Source organism: Malaclemys terrapin, chromosome 13, assembly GCF_027887155.1.
Source record: "Malaclemys terrapin pileata isolate rMalTer1 chromosome 13, rMalTer1.hap1, whole genome shotgun sequence".
Classification (NCBI taxonomy): Eukaryota; Metazoa; Chordata; order Testudines; family Emydidae; genus Malaclemys; species Malaclemys terrapin.
Window position 1 is genome coordinate 25103931 of NC_071517.1, and position 21528 is coordinate 25125458.

Genomic DNA, 21528 nt, shown 5'->3' on the forward strand with positions numbered 1-21528 from the left:
TGTTCAAACCCAACTTGAGGTCTCATTGGAGGGGGGTTGACAAATGGGAGGAAGGAAGTTGTATAGGCCCTGAAAAAATCTGATTGCTGCCGGGCAGGGAAAGATTGAGAAGGCCTGGATGGGAAAATGGATACTGTGGTGGTGGCCAGATGTACTCAATACAGCTCACTGAGAGACCCTGTGTCTTTAGTGCTAACAGATAGTCCAAAATCATGGAGAATGGAACTTCTGAAGTTTGAGAAGATGGGAAGGAGCACCAGGGTTGGAAGCGCTTCCACTTTTGCAGGTTCGTCTTGCAAGTACTGGGCTTTCTATTGGATAGGAGGACTGACTGAACTCTGTCCAAGCAGATCAGTTCCATGCCTGAGAGCCACTGAGGAGCCATGCTCTCAGTCTCAGGGAGGAGGGGCTGGGATGAGTAATGGACCCTGAGTTCTGTGGCAATAGGTCCTTAGTGTTAGGAAGCTTGAGGGGTGTTGCCTCCAAAAGGTGGATGAGGTGTGAGTAGCACACCTGTCTCGGCCAAGCAGGTGCTACGGGAATAGCTCTCACTCCTTCTCGGCACAGCTTGAGAAGGTCTAAGGGAGTTTGCAGAGAGGCTTTCGCAATCACATGTCCTTCAATGATAATAGACTGGAACTGACCTTTCTGATCTCATGGAAAGTGATCAATAATGTGTGTAAATTTAGAGTATGTGTTGAAATCATATTGTGCTATCAAGACCTGGTAGTTGGCAATGCGAAACTGGAGAGCGGGTGATGTGTAACTCTTCCTTCCCAGAAAGTCCTACCACTTGGATTCCTTATCTGATGGAGAGGGCCTAGAGCGAGCTTGACAATTCCTCTCACTGGTGGCATCCAGTGCAAGGGAACTGGGGCTAGGGCTGGGAGAAGAAGTACTCCATTCCCTTTGGTGGGATGTAGTATTTCTGCTCTGCCCCCTTACAAGTCAGTGGGATTTTGGCAGGTGTTTGCCATAGGGGATGTGTGGCAAGGCAATCTTTCCCTGGGTACTGATGTTCAGGGTGTCCACCAAGAAATGTTTACATTCTTGCACTTCCTCCAGCAGAATTTGAAGTGAGTCCATTTGTCTTTTCATGAGGTCCTGGAAGGTCTTAAAGTCATCAGCGTAGGAGGGGGGTGGTGGCATTACCACGTTGTCTGAAGATGAAGAGATCTTTACAGAAATCTCCTCATCCTGAAACTCTCGTTCCTCCTGTTCGTCGGCCGGTACCAAAGAAGTATGTGCTTCCAAGGTGTACAGTACCTTAGGACAGTCTGTGAGTGCTGGGGGTGCCAGTGCTTTGTCTTAGGAATTCGTCACCATAGTGGTCCCACAGGTCCCACTAATCCCGCTGGGGAGGGGGATAAAGGAAGGGACCCCAGTGATAATCATAATCTCTGGGCCTACAAAGCTACAATGTCTGGTAGATTCCCCAGGATCCTCTTCATGAAAGAGACTCATGAGGGTAGGCTAGCACAGTACTGAGATCTCCTGATCTAAGGAATCTTCCCCTGAACTAAGGTGTGTGGGGGTCTCTGATGTCCTACTTGGTACCGAAGGCTGGAGACTTAAGCAAGTCTCAACTTGTTGCTCTTGCAGCAGTGTCAGGAAGTGGCTCTGGTAGATCTTCCCAGCACTGGCGAGTCAGGTTCATCAGACATGATGGGATCCACAGAAGAAAGGAACCTGGAAGAGGGTGGAGGGCTATGATAGCCGTCACACAAAGTTAGTCGCAGTAACTGACCTAGTGGTAGGGATAACCAAGCGGTTTTCTTCCGCAGTACCGATGCCTCAGTACCGGACTCAGTTGGAGTCTCTGCCGCAACCTTAGAGGGATGAGAAGTCTCTTGAGTCTTATGAGCTGATCTGCTCCTAGCTCAGAGAGGTAGGTTGCTTTGCCCAGGGCTGCAATTGAAGCAGCCAGTGTGGCCAGGGTGCTCTGCAATGTGGATCCTAATGTATGGAGGAGGAAGCAGACCCCTCCAGAGCTGGCCATGCTCCATTAATAGCCTCCCTGTCCTTCTTAGCTCTGCCTTTGAAACTCACACAGACCGTGCATTTAGAAGAGTTGTGAGAATTCCCCAAACACTGCAGGCAACTGGAGTGTCCGTCACTGCGGGGAAAGGACCAGTGGCAAGTCTGACAGGTCTTAAACCCTGGCGACTGGGGCATAACAAATTACACTCGAACACAAAACAAAAGATCAAAGAAGAAGAGGAGGGGAAGGAGCTCCCACCCCAACCACACACACAGAAGATAAATAAAATAAAAGCATCAGAAACAGGTAACTAAAAGAAACAAATGAAGTAAAGAATTCACTAGTTAAGGTGGGAAGCTGAGGGCAGCAGACAGCAGAACTCTTCATCTCGAGCTGCAGGCAGCTGAGAGGGAACTGAGTGGCGTCAGGCTTTGCTTCCCTATCTGCCCTCGTTCAGACCACGAAGCACTGCTCTGCGCAGCCATGGGACTGCGGACACAACTCTGCACTCTCCAGTTGAGAACTCATGGGTGCATGCACATCCTACGGTGGAGCATCCACAGGGACATATACTCAAAGGAGAATGCTAACCGCATCAGAGCAAATACAGAAAGTGAACGGCAAAGTAATCTGGGTTTTGCAATCACTGTCTCTTTCAGATCCGACCCAATATGAAAATCCCTAGTTGCATTGCTTACCAGTAAAGTGTGCTATGCTGTTGTTGTTGTAGTTGATTTGAATAAGTGTAGCACATAGGAGCTGTTCTCATGGCCCAGGTCCCCACTGAGCTAGGTGCTGAGCATTATTTATGGCGTGATTTACAGTAGTGCCTAGGAGCCCGATGATGGACCAGAACCCTGTTGCGCTGGGCACTGTACAAATAATGGGGCTCCTGGACGGTTACGTATTTGTCTTAAGCAAAACTGGCAAGTCTGGGGTGACTGCTGTAACCCCCATGCTGGGTCAGCCTCCGGCCTCTTGCAGCCAGCCCCACCAGAGGCCAAGAGTCCCACAGGGAGGATGATTCCCGGGGACAGCAGAAGGCTGGCCTCTGCCTCACTAAGAGCACGTCCTTGGCTCCCCAGGGTCTAATGCACATGCATGCAGCTCATGCTGGAGGAGGAGGAGCCGGACAATTGGCAGAGTGGCAGATAACCAAAGGGACCTCACACTGACCCATCAGATGTGTTAGGATATAGATATTTGGGCCTGTCTGCAAAGGCCTATACTTTAAAAATGTAGGTGTGTTCTTATTACTTAAGTATTAGGGGGGTAGCCGTGTTAGTCTGGATCTGTAAAAAGCAACAAAGAGTCCTGTGGCACCTTATAGACTAACAGACGTATTGGAGCATGAGCTTTCGTGGGTGAATACCCACTTCATCAGACGCCACTTAGCTAGTTATAGAGGTACAAAAGAAAGAATTAAAATTACTGTTTGCCTGTATAGGGCCTTTTCTCACTGTGACAGTCTAAGGCCCTGTTCTTAGGCTAGGTAAGGCTTTTGGCTAAGCAGCAGAGACAGCCATAAGCTGGAAAGCGAACGGTCACATTCTTACATTTTAAACTAGTCACATTAAAATAAGGCAATCTGGGGCTGTTAGAAAGGTGAGCCGATCTATCACCTCCAGAGAAAGGGAAGAGCCTAAAAGATTTAAAGAAAACTTAGTTTGACAGCATCCTGTCTGGCAAGAACTCACTTATCAATAGCTGGGGTGTAAAATTCTTATTTCTGTATTGTTCTATCACTGTAGCAGGCGGAGAGATAATCTCATCAACATTACTTAACTATTGGGTAATGTAATCAAAATCACTAAAGGAATGTAAGGGGTTTCTATTGAAACTTAACTTGGCTGCCCCTGGCTGTCTCTAGTTGTACAAAATGTAATTGGGGTATAGTTGTGTAAAAAAGAGTAATCACAGTGCAAGGGATGTTAGGCAAAAGAGAATTTTGTGTGTGCGCACAGGAAAAAGAAAAGGGAAAGGGGAGCAATGATGGAAACACTAAGCCTTGGGGTGGCTCTGGGGGACCGGACTGTCGCTTTGGTGGGTGGGTGCATGAAAACTCTGTGGGCACGGGGGAGGCAGTTACACCTTCTGTAAAATTAATATGTCTAATATAATGTTATAAAGGTTAAACTATCAAAGAAATGTGCATTTTCCCAGGATGTGTGCAGTGTATATTTAAAAAGGCATTAAAAAATGCTAACAAAACTGTTAGGGCTCCAAAAAAAGCCACAATAGGTTGTGCTTTCTTTTTCAAATTTGTGTGTGTTTTGAAGCAAAAAATAAAAGTAAAAAGTAATCAAAACTCTGGTGAAAGTAAAATGTTTCCCTTTTAAAACAGTCTCTAAGCTGCTAATAGCTTTGGATCCAAAAGCAAGCCAAAAAGCCTCTGTGTAAATGCAAATTACCTAGCTGATGGGGGAAGAAAAAAACTGCCCATAAGTAGCAGCACAAAAGAGCTGCAAATAATAAATACATCTGGTCAGCAAACAAGCTACTAGAAGACTCAGATTATGGCCCTCCGGAAAAGGGAGGTGAAAAAACAAGTCAAGTCTGAAAATAAGGGGACAGGTTAACCATAAGGGAGGGAGGGAGGGAGGAAGGGAGGGAGGGTGTGTGTGTGTGTGTGTGTGTGTGTGTGTACGCGTGTGCGTGCAGTGCAAAAATCTAAAGCTGTCTCTCAGCTATTACCTAAAAATAAACTTAAAGCTAGGTACAGCAAAAAAACTATTGCAAACCTGGTCTGTTGTACAAGAGAGGAAACTGAGGTACACCACCTCATAAATTTCATAAATGACCAGTGAGTGGGGTAATTCACTAGCCTAACTATAAAACAAAATAAGAACAGCCTAAAGGTAATTCTTCTGTTTTTCCTACAATTAGCAAAAAAAATTGTAAAAAAAGTGCTATTATTATTAAGCAATAATCTGTCCCCACCAGCGGGGTGAAAATTGTTTCTTTTGTTTTTCAAACACTCTACAAGCAAACTGGCGCCAGTGAAAAAATAACCCAAAATCCCATAAATCTATGTTTTGTGTTGTTTGTCTGTGGTGTTTGTCTTGTTGCTAGCATTGTTGTGTTTCAATAACCAAAAAACCTTATGACATGGGTGGGGATGGCGTCAAAAGACTGATCTGGGGGGAAATGTGCATAAAAATGCAAAATGCTCTACTAAAAGGCCAGCACCTGTGTAATAGGTACCGTGATACCTAAAAATGGAACGGCAACTAAGGTGGTCTCCACAAGCCCTATGAAAATAATAAAAAGGGGAGGAGCTCACTGGGAATCAATGAAGGGGTGTGTAAAATGGTGTAAATAAAAAAAAATGTTTAAATGTGCCCCTCTCCTATAAGTATGAAAAAGCAGAATCAATGGCCTATGGCAAGGGGTGAACAATTGGGTGTACTGTATCAGGGGGTAGCTGTGTTAGTCTGTATCTACAAAAACAACAAGGAGTCTGGTGGCACCTTAAAGACTAACAAGATTTATTTGGGCATAAGCTTTCGTGAGTAAAAACCTCACTTCTTCGCAAGGTTTTTACTCACGAAAGCTTATGCCCAAATAAATCTGTTAGTCTTTAAGGTGCCACCAGACTCCTTGTTGTAATTGGGTGTACTGTGTCTAAGGTGTTTTGCTGGGACTGTACATATTACTGTCTAAACTTTGGTGCACAAATAAATCTGTAACTCTTATTGCTGTAAATAATCGAACCAGGCCTGATTCCATACCAAGTGGTTAAGTTGGTTTGCACAATAACCCATTTCTCTGTGGACATTCAATGGACTTACGATATGGACAAAAGCACGCAAAACCTGCATGGGCAGCTTGTTGCAACTGAACACATTAAAATCTTGACACTGTCGAAGGAGGAGAGGTGGTGTTTTGGTGGTGGCTCGAATGTTGAACCATACTTCATGGTCAGAACTGGGTATTGCTGTAAATTATCATAGTAACTGGTGTATTGTTAACTGTACATGTGTTATGTTACATATGGAGATAACCTATAAGTAATGTAGTAAGCCCTCCCCCCGCCACAGTGTACTAAACAACCTGAACCCAACCTTCTCGGGCCCACTATAATGGGAAGTCTGGAACACTAATTAAAATAGGTGTGGTATGCCCGTATGAGAGAAGGTGCAGGGCACTCTACTACACAAAGGGGCAGTGGGACAAATAAAATAGCAACACTTTCCATCTTAATGCCTGGCCCTATCAGGAAATGTGTCGCCATATGTCCTATGCTTTTCCAGGAATACCTGGGCAGAAGGATCCCAAAAGAAAAAAAAAGAGGTGGAATGTTAGGATATAGATATTCAGGCCTGTCTGCAAAGGCCTATACTTTAAGAATTTACGTGTATTCTTACCACTTAGCTAGTTATAGAAGTATAAAAGAAAGAATCAAAATCACTGTCTGCCTGTACAGGGCCTTTTCTCACTGTGACAGTCTAAGGCCCTGTTCTTAGGCTAGGTAAGGCCTTTGGCTAAGCAGCAGAGGCAGCCATAAGCTGGAAAGCGAACTGTCACATTCTTACATTTTAAACTAGTCACATTAAAATAAGGCAATCTGGGGCTGTTAGAAAGGTGATCCGATCTATCACCTCCAGAGAAAGGGAAGAGCCTAAAAGATGTAAAGAAAACTTAGTTTAATAGCATCCTGTCTGGCAAGTTTCAGAGTAACAGCCGTGTTAGTCTGTATCTGCAAAAAGAAGAACAGGAGTACTAGTGGCACCTTAGAGACTAACAAATTTATTAGAGCATAAGTGGGCTGTAGTCCACGAAAGCTTATGCTCTAATAAATTTGTTAGTCTCTAAGGTGCCACTAGTACTCCTGTTCTTCTGTCTGGCAAGAACTCACTTATCAATAGCTGGGGTGTAAAATCCTCATTGCTGAATTGTTCTATCACTGTAGTCTCCACTTCCCTATTGTTTGTCTGTATAATCTCTGTCTGGTTCTGTGATTGTTTCTGTCTGCTGTATAATTAATTTTGTTGGGTGTAAACCAATTAAGGTGGTGGAATATAATTGGTTAAATAATCATGTTACAATATGTTAGGATTGGTTAGTTAAATTTCAGTAAAATAATTGGTTAAGCAGAACTCAAGTTTTACTATATAGTCTGCAGTCAATCAAGAAGTAAAGGGGGAGAATGGGAACAGGGAATGGGGGTGGGGGAATTGGAATTATGTTTTGCTAAAGGGGGGATGGGAACAGGGAATGGGAACAGGGACACAGACAGGGCTTTGTGGTGTCAGAGCTGGGAAGGGGGACACTGAGGAAAAAAACTGAAATCATGCTTGCTGAAAGTTCACCCCAATAAACATCAAATTGTTTGCACCTTCAGACTTCAGGTATTGTTGCTCTCTGTTCATGCGAGAAGGACCAGGGAAGTGAGCGGGTGAAGGAATAAGCCCTCTAATAAGATGTTCCTTAGTGCCTTAGGCTTTTGAGACATTTCAGCCCTGTCCCTCCCCCTGGATGCTCCCCTGACACAACCTGACCCTGGATCACGTCAGACCCAGTACCTTGTAGTCCATCTGTTCAGAGCAGTTAAACACATACACCATGATGCCAAGGGCGCGCCCCAAGTCTTTTGTCGTCTCGGTCTTGCCAGTCCCTGCTGGCCCAGCTGGGGCCCCGCTCATGGTCAGGTGCAGCGATTGGGTGAGGGTGATGTAACATCTTCCAGCAGCAAAGAGAAAAGAGATCTGAATGAGTCAGAGTGCCCAAGCGCAGAGTCACAATATCGTTATTGGGCCAGTGTGTACTCAGGTAGTGCTCACTCAATAGGCCACCGACACAGCGCAGGGTAATGGGACTAAACTCATGCATGCTGAGGGAGCCCTTACTCTGCAGAATTGAGGCTGTACATGCAGAGTGAGTTTGCAAGTTGAAAAATCCTCCTGAGCAAGTTACTGCCTCTGCCTTGCTGTGCTTGCTCTAGGGTATAGCCAGCATCCTTTGCAGCAGGGCTGCCCAAACTCTTTGTGCCAAGGGCTGGATTTTCACAGCAGTCTGATGACTCTATGCCCCCTGTGGCTGATCACTGAGAGGTGGCTGTGAGGCCAGGCTAGCTTAGCTGCAAAGGAAACCCAGCAACCTGCTTAGTGTTTCACACCAGCACGTGGCAGTCCCAGGTTCAGAGCACTCTGCTTCACATCACTGTACAGTGACCCCCTTTGACAGGCCTGGGGATGACACTGGTGGATTCTGAAGACCCCCTTGAGCTCTGCAAGCGGCGCTACACACCGACAGAGGAGCTACAGGGAGATAGTGTGTGAGCTGCACTGTGCAGGGCAGCTGGAACGTGGAGAGAAGGAAAACACTTGTGAACTATTCCGATGTCTTAACCAACCCTTCTATGCCACGGACAGTGGTTTCTTACTCCCACGTGGGAAGCTCTGATGCTGCAGTATGCCAGGAGAAGGGTTCTAGACATTCCAGTGACCCACCTGTCCGTAAGGGGAGTGATCACAAGCCGAGGCGTATTGCCCAGGTATTCGTAGGAGTACAGAAACTGGGCATCACAAATGTTTGCAAAGCAGTGCTTCTCCTCATCAGCCCATCTGTGCCGAAGCTGCGACAGCCAAATGAACGCCTGGGCACTGTCGACCTGCAAATGCACCCACACGTTCACTGACATTCAACAAGCAAAGGGTTAAAGATGCTGGGCCAAATGCAATCCTGTTGTAAGTCGACTTGTTTCAATGGAGTTACCCTAGGGCTGAATTGGGCCCAGTGTTTGATGATTACAGCAGGCAACTGCTCAGTGCCTCAGTTTCCTATCAATAAAGGGGGACAAATCCAAGCTTCCTCCCTTGCAGGGGGGCAAGAGAACAGATTAAAGGTTCCAGGGCAGCATAGAGGAAGGTGCAAAGAGGGGCCTGAGAGAAGGTGAAAAGGGAAAGATGAGGAAGGAAGGGGGGGCAAGACAGAGAGCTGTGCGAGGCTATTGCAGGGGGAGCCAGACCTGGCAGGAGCCATTTCAACCTCCCTCCCACCCAGCCTCCTGCAGGAGCAGGACCATACTGGACAAGAGAGGCCAGGCTCCTGTGAGAGCTGCCATTGAGATCAGTTTACTGCTAACGAGGCTCAGCCCAAGGTGCAGAAAGCTCCACAGTCAGCCAGTTGTGAAAGCAGCTTTGCTCTTTGTGAGGTGCTGGTGCAGGGAGGGGTATGGATCCCAAGCTCCGTCAAGTCAATGGGGATCTTTCACCTGCTTTCAATGGGCTTTGGATCCTGCCCTAAAGGAAGACTGAACAAAAGCTAGGGCATGCATGTGCCCTTAAAGCACGTGTAGTACAGGGAGGAGGACCGGGACACGAGTGATATAGAGGGGACGTGTAGTACAGGGAGGAGGACCGGGACCCGAGTGATATAGAGGGGACGTGTAGTACAGGGAGGAGGACCGGGACACGAGTGATATAGAGGGGACGTGTAGTACAGGGAGGAGGACCGGGACACGAGTGATATAGAGGGGACGTGTAGTACAGGGAGGAGGACCGGGACCCGAGTGATATAGAGGGGACGTGTAGTACAGGGAGGAGAACCGGGACCCGAGTGATATAGAGGGGACGTGTAGTACAGGGAGGAGGACTGGGACACGAGTGATATAGAGGGGACGTATAGTACAGGGAGGAGGACTGGGACACGAGTGATATAGAGGGGACGTGTAGTACAGGGAGGAGGACTGGGACACGAGAAGCTACTGGGGCCACAACACATTTCATATTTCAGGAAGATCAAAGATGGTGCCATTTTCCTTACTCCATTAACTCGTTGGGAGGTTTGTGCTCTAATATCAGACACTGCTAGGACACAGTAAATGACAGTGCTGAAAAGGCGTAATGTCTTGTGGTATATCGGCAAACCTTTTGAGCTATCATCTTAGCTACGACATCCCGAGCATGTACGTCAATAGTACATATGGTCATGATTTTCTGTCTGTCACCCTTGGAGAGCTGACCGATGAGCATGGTGATGAGGGTATTCAGCTGGGTCACTTGCTTCTTGTAATATTCCTTCATTGCATTCTCATATCCTTCTTCCAGTCTGGCAAAGGCAATTCCAACTTCCGTGGTCCACCAGATCTGGGTACAGGTCAGTGCCACCTTAGAGAAGGGAGTTATTTCATCATCCATTGCATAATAGCCCTGACACCGTGTGTTGTATTTAACAGCATGCTCTCAGCAAAGCTGTGGGGTTGTGAAAAATCAAGCAGCTGCATCATAAAATGGAAGTATTTCTCAAAGTGGTAATAACAACAGACACTGCAACAGAGAGCTGCATTGAACTCACACCCTGGGACACCAACATCAGAGACAAGGCCAAATTCCGCAGCTATTCATCAGTACATCAGTGTTTTTACATGCCACAGGGTAGCAGGGGAGGGGCTAGTAGAAAAAGCAATTCACAAAAGGGGATGAGAACCTCCAAGATAAAGGAGGGGAGGAGTTGCTTTATTTCATTTCCTCCTGTAGGTTTTTTTTCTTGCTGCACTCCTCACTCAGCCGCTAGGCAGGTAAAGTACTCACTCCCTCTGGCATGGGACTATCCCCTTCCAAGGTAATGAGCTCTAACACCTGTCAGAGTCTAAGTCCATGTAATCCTGCCTCAGCACGGGAGGATGGACTAGAGGACCCATAATAAGCCCTACATTTTTATGATTCCATATATGCAGCACTGACACTTCTGCATGCTGGTCTCATTATACAGCACCCTGTCATTAAACACACAGATACTGTACCCGCACTGAGCTCACAGAACCAAACCACTGGACTCTGCCTGAAACCCCAGCTCAGGAGTCTCCTATGACCAATGGAAAGCATGCTCCTGGACTCTGAAGTCCAGGAGCATTAGCCAGACAGAGCTTCCCCACCCACCCCGGGGCCTGGCTAGAGGCCCTGTACTTGCATAGTGACCCAAGAGGCTAAACTGAGAGCTGCTTTCTCTAGCGGGCCAGTCGAAGAGGAGACAAATGTGATGTAATCAAATACCTGGGCAGGGTAGTCAAAGAGCCACTGTTCTCTTGGTTTCTCTTCATAAGCAGTCACTCCTTCTGTCATCTCATGTCTCACGGTAGCCCTCATGCTGTCCAGCACATGATTCAGCCAAATTTCAACCTAGCAAAGGTATTAAAACACAGTGACATGTCTGGTCCACTGAGGAACTTTGTGCAATAGGTAAATATATGGACTGTATTAATGTCCTTTAACTGAATATTAAACACCCCCCATTGGTCCTAGGCCCAGGGCTATTGAGCTGAGACTTGTGTCTTAGCCTTCGCATGTGTTCACAGGATTCTAGCTGGCATTAAATCAACATTTGTAACGCAATAGTGACTTTGCTAGATCTCCAACTGCAGCAGCACTATTCGGAACTCCACTGGTGGGTAATTTGCTTCAATATCTTCCATCCCCAAGGCCATGAGGAGAATCACACATGTGACTTGGGCACAATCTGCCAGCACTCACACAAGGGCAGTGCTGGGCATGGGGTGGAATTCTCGCTGTGATGAATGTATCACAGCAGAAGCTCTCTCCCCAGGCTGGCTCTCTGGGAATTCAGTGTATATTGAGATACAAAGTATCATTCTGTGCTGAACTCTAAGACCAAAATTAGAGCTAGTCAACAGGTTTCAAATGAAGAAAAAAAAATCACAGTTAACAAACGGCTTTAATGGAAATGCCTGTGGATTTTTCCCCCCAAATTGTGTCTTTTTTCCCAACAAACACCCCTGCGCTCCCCCCCCCAAAAAAAAACCCTTGGTTTTCAGCTTACATTTTGCCAGGTTTAGTTTTACTTGACCCTTCAGTGCTTGACAGAGAACAAGAGGAGAAAAACCACCATTGTCACTACCATGGGCAGACAGGACTCAAACGACACAAAGGGGGGTGACCTGTGCAGTAGGGAGGTGCCATTTTTATACAGCTCCTTTTCTGACCATTACCACTCTTTAATGATAGCTCTGCTGGCAGCCTGGGTCAGACAGGCCATCTCATCGTTTCCTTGTACTCCTGTCTGTCTGGCTCCATCGTTGTCTCTTGTCTGATGCATAAATTGTTAGGTTTCTGGGGCAGGGACCAATGTTGTGTTCTGCGCCTGTATAGCACCAGTGCAATGTGGCCCTGGGCCACGACTGGGGATTCCTAGGCACTACAACAACTAACAGGGATAAAAGCACCAGCCACAATCTAATTCTGATGATAGGAAATGAAGCAGCTTCATCTCACCTGCCCACTACAGTCACAGGGCTCACTGAAGCTGACATATTCCTCCTCTTTACTGTACATCCCCAGGCCAGTTTTCGTCGGCTTTTGCTCAGAGTCCAGCTGGAATTTCATCTTGGCCATGTTGTCAAACAGTTTAGCGAGATGGCGCTGCACCTGCACAGGGAATGGTAGTAGAGAGATCATTCAGGTGGGAGGATCTGTGTGTGTTCATCAGCAGGGCAGCTCCCTCATCAGTCAGACTCCCAAAAGTTCGCTCTCCTCTCATCCCACTTTGGCCAGACCTATTATATGATGGGCTGGTCACATCCTTCTGACACAGCAGGACTAACTCTGTAGCTCTAGAACAGACACAAGCACCATCTACTTCTTCTTCACTAAGAAAACAGAAATACCTTTCAATGGCTATACTCTAGTAATAATGATACATTTTATTCTTTATGTTGCAGTTACCTGATAGGGTACCTTTTGTACAACACAAACAGACCCACACCCCTACGTACACACACGGGCACACACACACACACACGCACATGCACACACAAAGCAAACATTCAGAACATTAAGTGATCAGTCGCAGGTCAGCCTCCCAATGTACAATGATGGTAGAGCGATGGTGAGGAACCTATGTAGTCCTACACTCAGGAGTGCTCTAGGTTTTTACTGAGCATTGCTGGGAAAGTATTGAGAACCCAGCTGTCTCAGCCTGTGAATCAAAAGAGTTGTTACTGGAAGTCAGTTTTGTGTTGCTGAAAGGTGCTCAGCCTTGGAGACTGAAGGCCTCTGCTCGTCCCCAGCAAAGGAACACTATGAAGAGCAGCAGTGCAAGCTTACCATGCTATAACCCACCACGATGCCTCCACCTTGCCCTAGAAGGATCACCTCTACGAGTGAAAGACCAAATCAGACTCCATGACCTGTTTAAAGCTTGTTCAACTCAGGGGCTCAAAAGGAGCAATTAGTTAGAATTGCTTGGGAGGGTTTTTTCAACATGAACAGCTTTCTGCTGGAAGATGACCAGACCACCAGAGCTTTTTCCAGCCTTCAGACAATACAAATTTTAGTCACTGACCAACTTGGGTTACAAGCAAACTAATACCAGAAGTAAAGGCTCAGTAACCTCCCCCCCAAGACACGTGTTCTCAACCTGGGGTCACCCCACCACAGAAGTCATGAACTGATATCCGGCTGGTCACTCAGACCTGCCCTCCCCCAGTTGCTACAGGAGAGGGGCTCTCTGCTAAATTGCAGTAAGATGAGAACCCACATCCTAAGGCACCCGTCCTCTGCTACAAGCACTGACTGTCTAGAAAACCATATAAAACAAATGAATGTCTCCAGTCTATCACAGGTCACTGACTCAGAAAGAGAAAGGATTAAAAACTTTTCAAGCAGCATTGCAGAGATAGACCTTTATTATTAATATTTTTTGCTGTTTGGTTCCACTTACATTCATACTGGACCCAATCCTGGAAGGTAATGGGCTGCAAGTGGCAATTGGCACTTAGCACATGGCAGGATTGGCCCCTTGGCTTTCATGATCTTAAGAAAAGGTTTCTGTGATTTATTTAATGTGCAGCACTTTCCTCTTAGCGAATCATCCAATCAGATTCCTACGCCTAGCCAGTCTAGACAGACTCTCTATAGAACATTCTGACACTCAGTTCAACACCAACAGAAAAACCTTGGATATACCTGAATCTTTACAAGTTCAATGCCAGATCTGCTATGATAATATTGTTGAGCATTTAATCCTCTGTTAGGAATGATCAAACAGGCTCAGAGACTACAATGGAAAGGTCAAGAGTTTATCCATATTCGATCCTCCTTGATATTTACTTGATTTTATTGTAAACAGTTTTAAACCGGTATAACAGACAATGCTCACAGAATTCCTTTATACACCACTGGGCATTTCAAGGTGGTATTTTTTCTGTGTGTCTCCTGTTTTTTTCCCCCCTGTGTTTGTGGTATTGATCAAATGCACAACTGTGAGGTTTCAAGGGTTGAAAAAACCAAGGACCACAGAGAAACTATAAGAAATATTATATGTTAGCAAAAAATAATGGCATTTCTATATATGCACTGAGCCCTGACTAACCTGAACTTCATATAATCCTATATCTCCTTATCTGAAAGGTTTCTTAATTGGAAGAGATTCGCCACTAGCTAACAAAAAAATAGAAATGCTAATTGACTCTGGACTGAGTAAAGCTCAGCATTCACTATGAAAACGTCTGTTAATTTTACAAACCAATTTCAAGATGAATCAGAACATGGCAGCACAGCCCTGTTATTCAATTGCTAAAGAAAATGGGTTTAGCTGGAGCTTCCCAATTGACGGGAGGTATGTCTACACTGGAACAAGATGGTTACGTTTCCGCTCATATAGATGTACACAGGCTAGCTCTGACAGAGCTAGCACACTAACAATAGCAACGCAGTTGCAGAGGCACAGGAGGGTCTAGCCACTTGAGTATGATTCCCATCCAAGACACTAGATTCATTCTCAGGCACTACCCCGTCCTGCCACCCGCACTGCCATGACTACCCAGCTAGTTTTACAGTGCTGGTGCAATCAGAGCTAGCACGTGTACACCTACATGAGCTGGAAATGACAACTCCAGCTTCAGTGTAGACATACACTGGGTGCACACAGCTATCCCACCAATATCCCGCTGTGCCTGCCAGGCGCTCTGACTTAGCTGTGTCATGGTATAGACATCCAGGTATTACAATGATGACAAACTCCTAGTAATAATCAACCTCACCTACATTGGTGGTATATTCACTAACGAAAAACAGAGCTAAGGTGAAGCTGAGATTTTTCTACAGAACTTCTTACTATACACTTCCAGAACATGGGGATTCCAAAGCACAGACTGTAACAATGCCTCCCATACAACTCTTCCCCGCTGGGGACAGGAAAAGGAAACAAAACCTAGGAATGCCAGGAAATGCAGTTAAGGGAATTTCTTTAAACAGAAATATTGTTTCAACTTTATGTATAGTGCAGTTCCTTCCCACCCCATCCCATAGTCCAGTCAATCATGTGGATGTTATTCCTTGTAGCAGTACCTTTAGAATGACTTGATTGCATTGGCGAGTCCCTAGAACTACTGCTTCTGGAAGAGGCATTTCTGACTTAGAACCTCCAGAACTGATGTCCCTGACAGTGACACATCCATTCTATTAACCTAGGTCTGCATACACAAGAACTGTAACTCACTAGAGCTTGATCTGCATTTGCTTTAGCTAGGGTCATCATTTGATTGAACCCCTGGATGGCCCATATTTTACAATTCATACTGTTCTCCATTGTGTGTAATGGGTCTTCTGTGGCTGCCTGCAAGGGAGAAACACCTGCTGCATGTGCACTGCTTTCTATTCAGTGTCGTCATTCATGGAGCAGAGATTATTGGGAGTCTTGTTCAAACTGAAATACGCCACAGAGAACACTCTTGCCCTAGAATCTGCCAACCACTGTCAGCCATATCCCCTCATACATACACATCCATTTACAAGCTTGGCCTTTCAAATACAGGTTTTGTTTCATTTTCAACCACAACCACCACAACCCCTGCACCTTTTTCTCACTATCAGCTCCATCCAGAAGCATAATTGGCCAAACCGCCCCAGTGCATCCTTGTCAGCATGAAAAACCCTTCTCAAGAGCTGCTGCTTAATGCTAACCCACACTGAGAAAATACATTCTCCATGGAAGGTCAAATGAGTTCAAATGGGAACGCTGCTTGTGTTGCAAGCCTGCTTCTCTGAAGAGAGCATCCTGCCAAGTTTCTCAGTCCAGGCTCCCAGCTCCTCAGAGCCCAGCTGTTGGGAATCCCCTAAGTATTCACTTTTTTGTTATCCTTGCAGGCAGTGGGGGTAGAGTGCAGGCCAGGCCTCCCATTGAACATGGCATGCCAACATGTCTTGAGTATACTGTTGGCTTCCATTCATTCCTGCCAGCCATTTGACTGTGCAAAGGCAGGGCTCCCAGAAAGAAAAGTCAAGACTGAGGCAACAATGTGAGGAGGGGCCTGCCATATCTGCACCAGCAGCTAGTCCAGAAAGGTGTAAAAGAACAGCGCAACCTTGCTGGATGGGTTTCCTGGCCCAGGTACCTCTTAACTGTTGATCCTACAAACAGTGCTTAATGTGTAGTGAAAGAGGTGCCAGGGCTCAAGCAATTTTTTTTTTTTTTACAACCATAACTGATGCAGCCAGCCCAGAGGTGCCGGAAGTATGAACTGCCAAGCCTAAAGGTGCCCTGGCACAAATTAAGCACTGCTTGTGAATCCCTGGAGCAGGTCTAACTGGAAATATTGATTGTACTTACAAAGTAAGCTCTTCAGAGCTGGGACCATCCTGTACTCCATGTGTGCGCAGTGCCCAGCACAATGGCACTAGTACAGCACAAAACAAGGAATGATAATGACAGCATCAGCTGTCTGGGGCACCTTTGGTGGGGACTGGGGAAAGATCAGGTCCTCCCGTGCCCTGCAGTCACTGTGCTGATGCTTCTCTGGAGTCGAGACGCATTTGGCCTCAGAGGAGCTCTCCAGATAACTTGAGCCATCATCAGCCTGCCCCTTCCCTCTTGGCACCTCCTGCCTTGGTCCTGTCTCCTGTGTGGAAACTCCAGCCCATCCGGAGCCAGAGATCATTGCCATCAACCTCAGATGACAAGGACATTGAGAAGCCATCAATTAGCAGGGGCCTTGATTTCCACTGGATGGCGGGAGCCCTGCCTGACACAGGCATTGCTATCACTGAGCTCCGTGCTCAGAGATCAAGGCTGATCAGATTTAGATTTGAGGATTTCCCCTTTGAAGCACTCTGAGTAGGGCAGCAAGGGTGGCACATAGTGTGGTATCTCTGGGGGCCTAAATTGTCCCTTCTCCTCTACAGGATCAAACAACGCAAGAGCAACAAGACTGCCATCAGTCTCACACTAAGGCGCCCAAACCCAGGGTGAGAATTCTGCAAGATGGAGCCTTCTGAAATAATTAGTTATTTTAGGTGCCTCAAATTTTGGGTGCTCAACTTGAGACTCTTTCGGGGGCAGGTGCTTGGCATTTTCTGAAAATGGCCCAAAACTGAGCCATCCAAATTCACCAGTCATTGTTGCAAGCTTTTGCTGAGATCTTTAGAGAAAATATGTTCCTTCAAACCTCAGAGCCTCCGAGCACAAAGTCCGTCCCTCGTACAGTCAAAAACATACACTAATCAGACTAAAAGGAGCTTTATTAGAACAATCAGTAATGTTTCCCAACACTTACAGATGAGAATATGATGTACATACTGCCATCTAGTGGAAAGTTATATACTAATAACTCTATCGAAATTAAAAACGAGTCATCCTTGTGGCACCTTAGAGACTAACAAATTTATTTGGGCATAAGCTTTCATGGAATATAACCCACTTAATCAGATGCTGTATAAATATACAGCACATGAAAAGATGTGGCCCATTCTCAACAGTTAACAAGAAGGGGTGAATATCAACAAAGTGAAAATTATTTTTTGTAGTGACCCAGCCACTCCCAGTCTTTATTCAGGCCTAATTTGATGACTAGTGGTGTTCTGCCAGCAAGAAGGGTACCCAGAAGTCACCTACTACAGGACAGGTCCAACAAAGAAAGTAACAGAACACTACTAGTCATCACCTACAGCCCCCAACTAAAACCTCTCCAGCGCATCATCAATGATCTACAACCTATCCTGGAGGACAATCCCTCACTCTCACAGACCTTGGGAGACAGGCCAGTCCTCGCTTACAGACAGCCCCTAACCTGAAGTAAATACTCACCAGCAACTACACACCACACAACAGAAACACTAACCCAGGAACCAATCCCTGCAACAAACCCCATTGCCAACTCTGTCCGCATATCATTCTAACGACACCATCAGAGGACCCAAACACATCAGCCACACCATCAAGGGCTCATTCACCTGCAGATCTACCAATGTGATATATGCCATCATGTGCCAGCAATGCCCCTCTGCCATGTACATTGGCCAGACCAGACAGTCTCTACGCAAAAGAATAAATGGACACAAATCAGACATCAAGAATTGTAACATTCAAAAACCAGTAGGAGAGCACTTCAATCTCCCTGGACACTCAATAACAGACTTTAAAGTCGCCATTCTTCAACAAAAAACTTCAAAAACAGACTTCAACGAGAAACTACAGAACTGAAATCAATTTGCAAACTTGACACCATCAAACTAGGCCTGAATAAAGACTGGGAGTGGCTGGGTCACTATAAGAATAATTTTGCCTCTGTTGACACTCACACCTACTTGTCAACTGCTGGGAATGGGCCACATCCACTTTGATTGAAGTGGCCTCGTTAGCACTACAAAAAGTAATTTTCCCTCTGTTGATATTCACCCCTTCTTGTTAACTGTTGAGAATGGGCCACATCCACCCTAACTGAATTGGCTTCGTTAGCACTGACCCCCCCACTTGATAAGGCAACTCCCATCTTTTCATGTGCAGTATATTTATACATGCTTACTGTATTTTCCAATCCATGCATCTGAAGAAGTGGGTTTTATCCCACGAAAGCTTATGCCCAAATAAATTTGTTAGTCTCTAAGGTGCCACAAGGACTCTTTGTTGTTTTTACTGATACAGACTAATACAGCTACCACTCTGAAATCTACAGAAATTATTGTTCATGGTACTACTGGTGAGGAACAGAAAAACATTACTTTCTAGAACAAGCTACAGGCATGTTCTGGGTTTGTCAGTCTATCCGCCACTCCACTGTTCAAAGGCAAAGGCAGTAATGTGTGAGACTTACTAGCTGCGGGTTGGTGCCATTGGAAAGAATGTCCAGTAAATCCGCAGAAGAAATGAAGTAAAATCTGGGAAAGGCCAACCTCTTGGTGTCCAAGTATTCAGCCAAGGCCTTCTCACACAGAGCCAATCTGGGGCAACAAAGCAGAGATACGAATTCCAGAATCAACAGACACATATTCTCCTTAGCACCTAATATTGCAGTTCACGTTCAGAAGCAAAGTTTTGACCCCAAAAAGTAAGGCGTGACAGAGGCCTTGTCTACACCTAAAATTTACGTTGCCCTAGCTACATCACTCAGGGCTGAGAAAAATTTTGCACACTTAGTGCCATCGTTAGGACAACCTAACCCCCAGGATAGACCTTGGTCAAGGAAAGATTCTTCCGTTGACCTAGCTACCACCTCTAGGACAAGTGGATTATCTATGTCGACGGAAAAACCCCTTCTGTCGATGCACGAAGCGTCTCACTATCACGGTACAACAGGAGTGCTGTAGCTGTGCCACTGTGCAAAGACATGGCTACAGACTCCAGGCACTTCACTAGGGACATATCCAGTATTATTGATTTTATGTGGAAGGTGCCCAGATACTATGGTGATGGGCAGAAGTATAAAGCCCTCAGGAGATAAGTTGAGAAGACACCTGCAGTCAGACCCAGCCTTTTGTAACTACTCACAACTCCCACAACCATGTTCATGTTGGGATGAATTTTCTCAAGCTTGGTCTGACCTAAATCTGTTCAGCTGTTTGAGTTTATGAGATCCCAAACTTCCAATTTAAATCTTGTGACTTTTTTGCACTCAAAACTAAAAATGGCTAAAATTATAAATTTCACAGACAGCACTTAACTACTCCTCAGTGAGGAATATGGGCCTGGTACAACTGAGAGGTTTGTTTTAAATTAACAATGTTATTAGTAGTGGAATATTACTGACCAAAACAACCTTCACAGTGAGTTTTTAATGTGTACTTCCCAGTCAAATTAGCAAACATAGTAACTGAAAAACTAAACACTTTATTTATCTGCCTCTGTGCAACAGGGCATTCCTCAAAGTACCTAGCAGTGTCATGTGGCAAGGCTATCTCTGCAGAACTGAGGGGCTGAATTTAAACACACCATAGTTAAAGGACTCAAAAGAACATTGACGCAGCTATGCTGCAAATGGTTTGTATTTTTTAAGACTTTTTACACTGCTCTATATAGACACAATCTACATGTGAGGTGGGTGAGCTCATGTTGCACTGAGCACCTTATGTTTTGAGTGTCTGGACTTCTGTATACAAAACTTCTCAGCCTGAACATTGCGATAACAGGTGTTGGGTTACAGATTAGTGGATCACAAACACAAAGTCTAAATAAAGTTTAGTGTTGTTGTGACTGGCTGAACAAAGACGGCCACCACCGCCCAGTAGAGAGATCTGAGAACACAGTAAGTAAACTTATCGCAGCTAATTGCAGTGTTCCTCAAAGTACCCAAAGTGTCACTCACCTGCTCTGAATATCCTCCAGTTGTTCATAAAGACCTGGCTTGTTAGTAGCCTCAACAACATTCGGTGTTTTCTCCGCATCATAGGCCAGTTCTTTAAAATCAACATCAATTCCTTCAAAGCGCTTGGAGTCCTACAAATAGCAAGAGAGAAGCTACAGCCACCCAGTCAAACACTCATTTCTTTACTGAAAAGACTCCATCATCTGGCTACAGCCCCACCCCAGCAGCCAGGGCAGGTGATGGGTAAGAGGAATCCCACAGACAGGCCTTGGCACCATTTCATAGAGGCTCCTCCATCCCAATGACTGGAGCAGGCACCATGACCCATTACATTCCCCCCACCCCACCTTGGAAGGGTGCAGATGGAAGGATCCAGTTAATGGCTGATCCCCAGTATGGCCCATTTCCTGTGCAAGGGGTTCCTGAGGACCTGACCTCCCCTCAAGTAGACCCTGGAATCCATCCATGTTTCTCTGGCCACAGAGGCAGGATTTGCCTATTCTGCATAGTTAGTGCCATGCACCATGATAGACAACAGACCTCATGAGACTTTGCTTCCAGCCCAGGATAGTCATTTCTCAGCCTCTGCTGAAGAGTGAAGAGATCTAGTCCCCCATGAGCACTCCCACTTCGCTTACAGAGAAGTTCTCCCGTTAGCAAGGCCCATGTGCTTCTAGTGCACTTCAGCGAAGAATAAATAAAGCCACATTCAAAATCCTGGCTTTACTGAAGTCAACACAACCACCCCTGGACTTCAAAAGGGGCAGGATTCCATCCCAACCACTCAATGAAATGTTCAGAGCTTTCTTTGTAAACAAAACCAAAAGCATTTATTTGCCTTTAATGCTGGTGAAAAGGGCCTGAACGGACGTTGTCTGCACAGAGCAAGTACAGCAAGCCCCATACAGACATCCCACCCTGGCCAATGTGCTCTCACCCTCGATTGTGGTTTCAACCCCCCATTTCTCTTGGTAGCTGGTGTAAGTCAGAGCAATGCTCAGGGCTGCTCACG

At 45.9% G+C, this 21528-nt stretch overlaps 1 protein-coding gene across 1 annotated transcript in view; it reads right to left on the reverse strand.

Annotated features, from left to right (window-relative positions):
- Positions 1-21528, reverse strand: part of DNAH9 (dynein axonemal heavy chain 9) — a 404651-nt gene that overhangs the window by 306612 nt on the left and 76511 nt on the right. The window contains exons 21-27 of the mRNA XM_054048023.1: positions 20517-20647; positions 19029-19155; positions 12214-12366; positions 10978-11103; positions 9853-10092; positions 8434-8594; positions 7507-7663 (exon numbers count right to left, since the gene is read on the reverse strand). Of these exons, the coding sequence (XP_053903998.1) occupies positions 7507-7663; positions 8434-8594; positions 9853-10092; positions 10978-11103; positions 12214-12366; positions 19029-19155; positions 20517-20647 (1095 nt within the window). The remainder of the gene's footprint in view (positions 1-7506; positions 7664-8433; positions 8595-9852; positions 10093-10977; positions 11104-12213; positions 12367-19028; positions 19156-20516; positions 20648-21528) is intronic.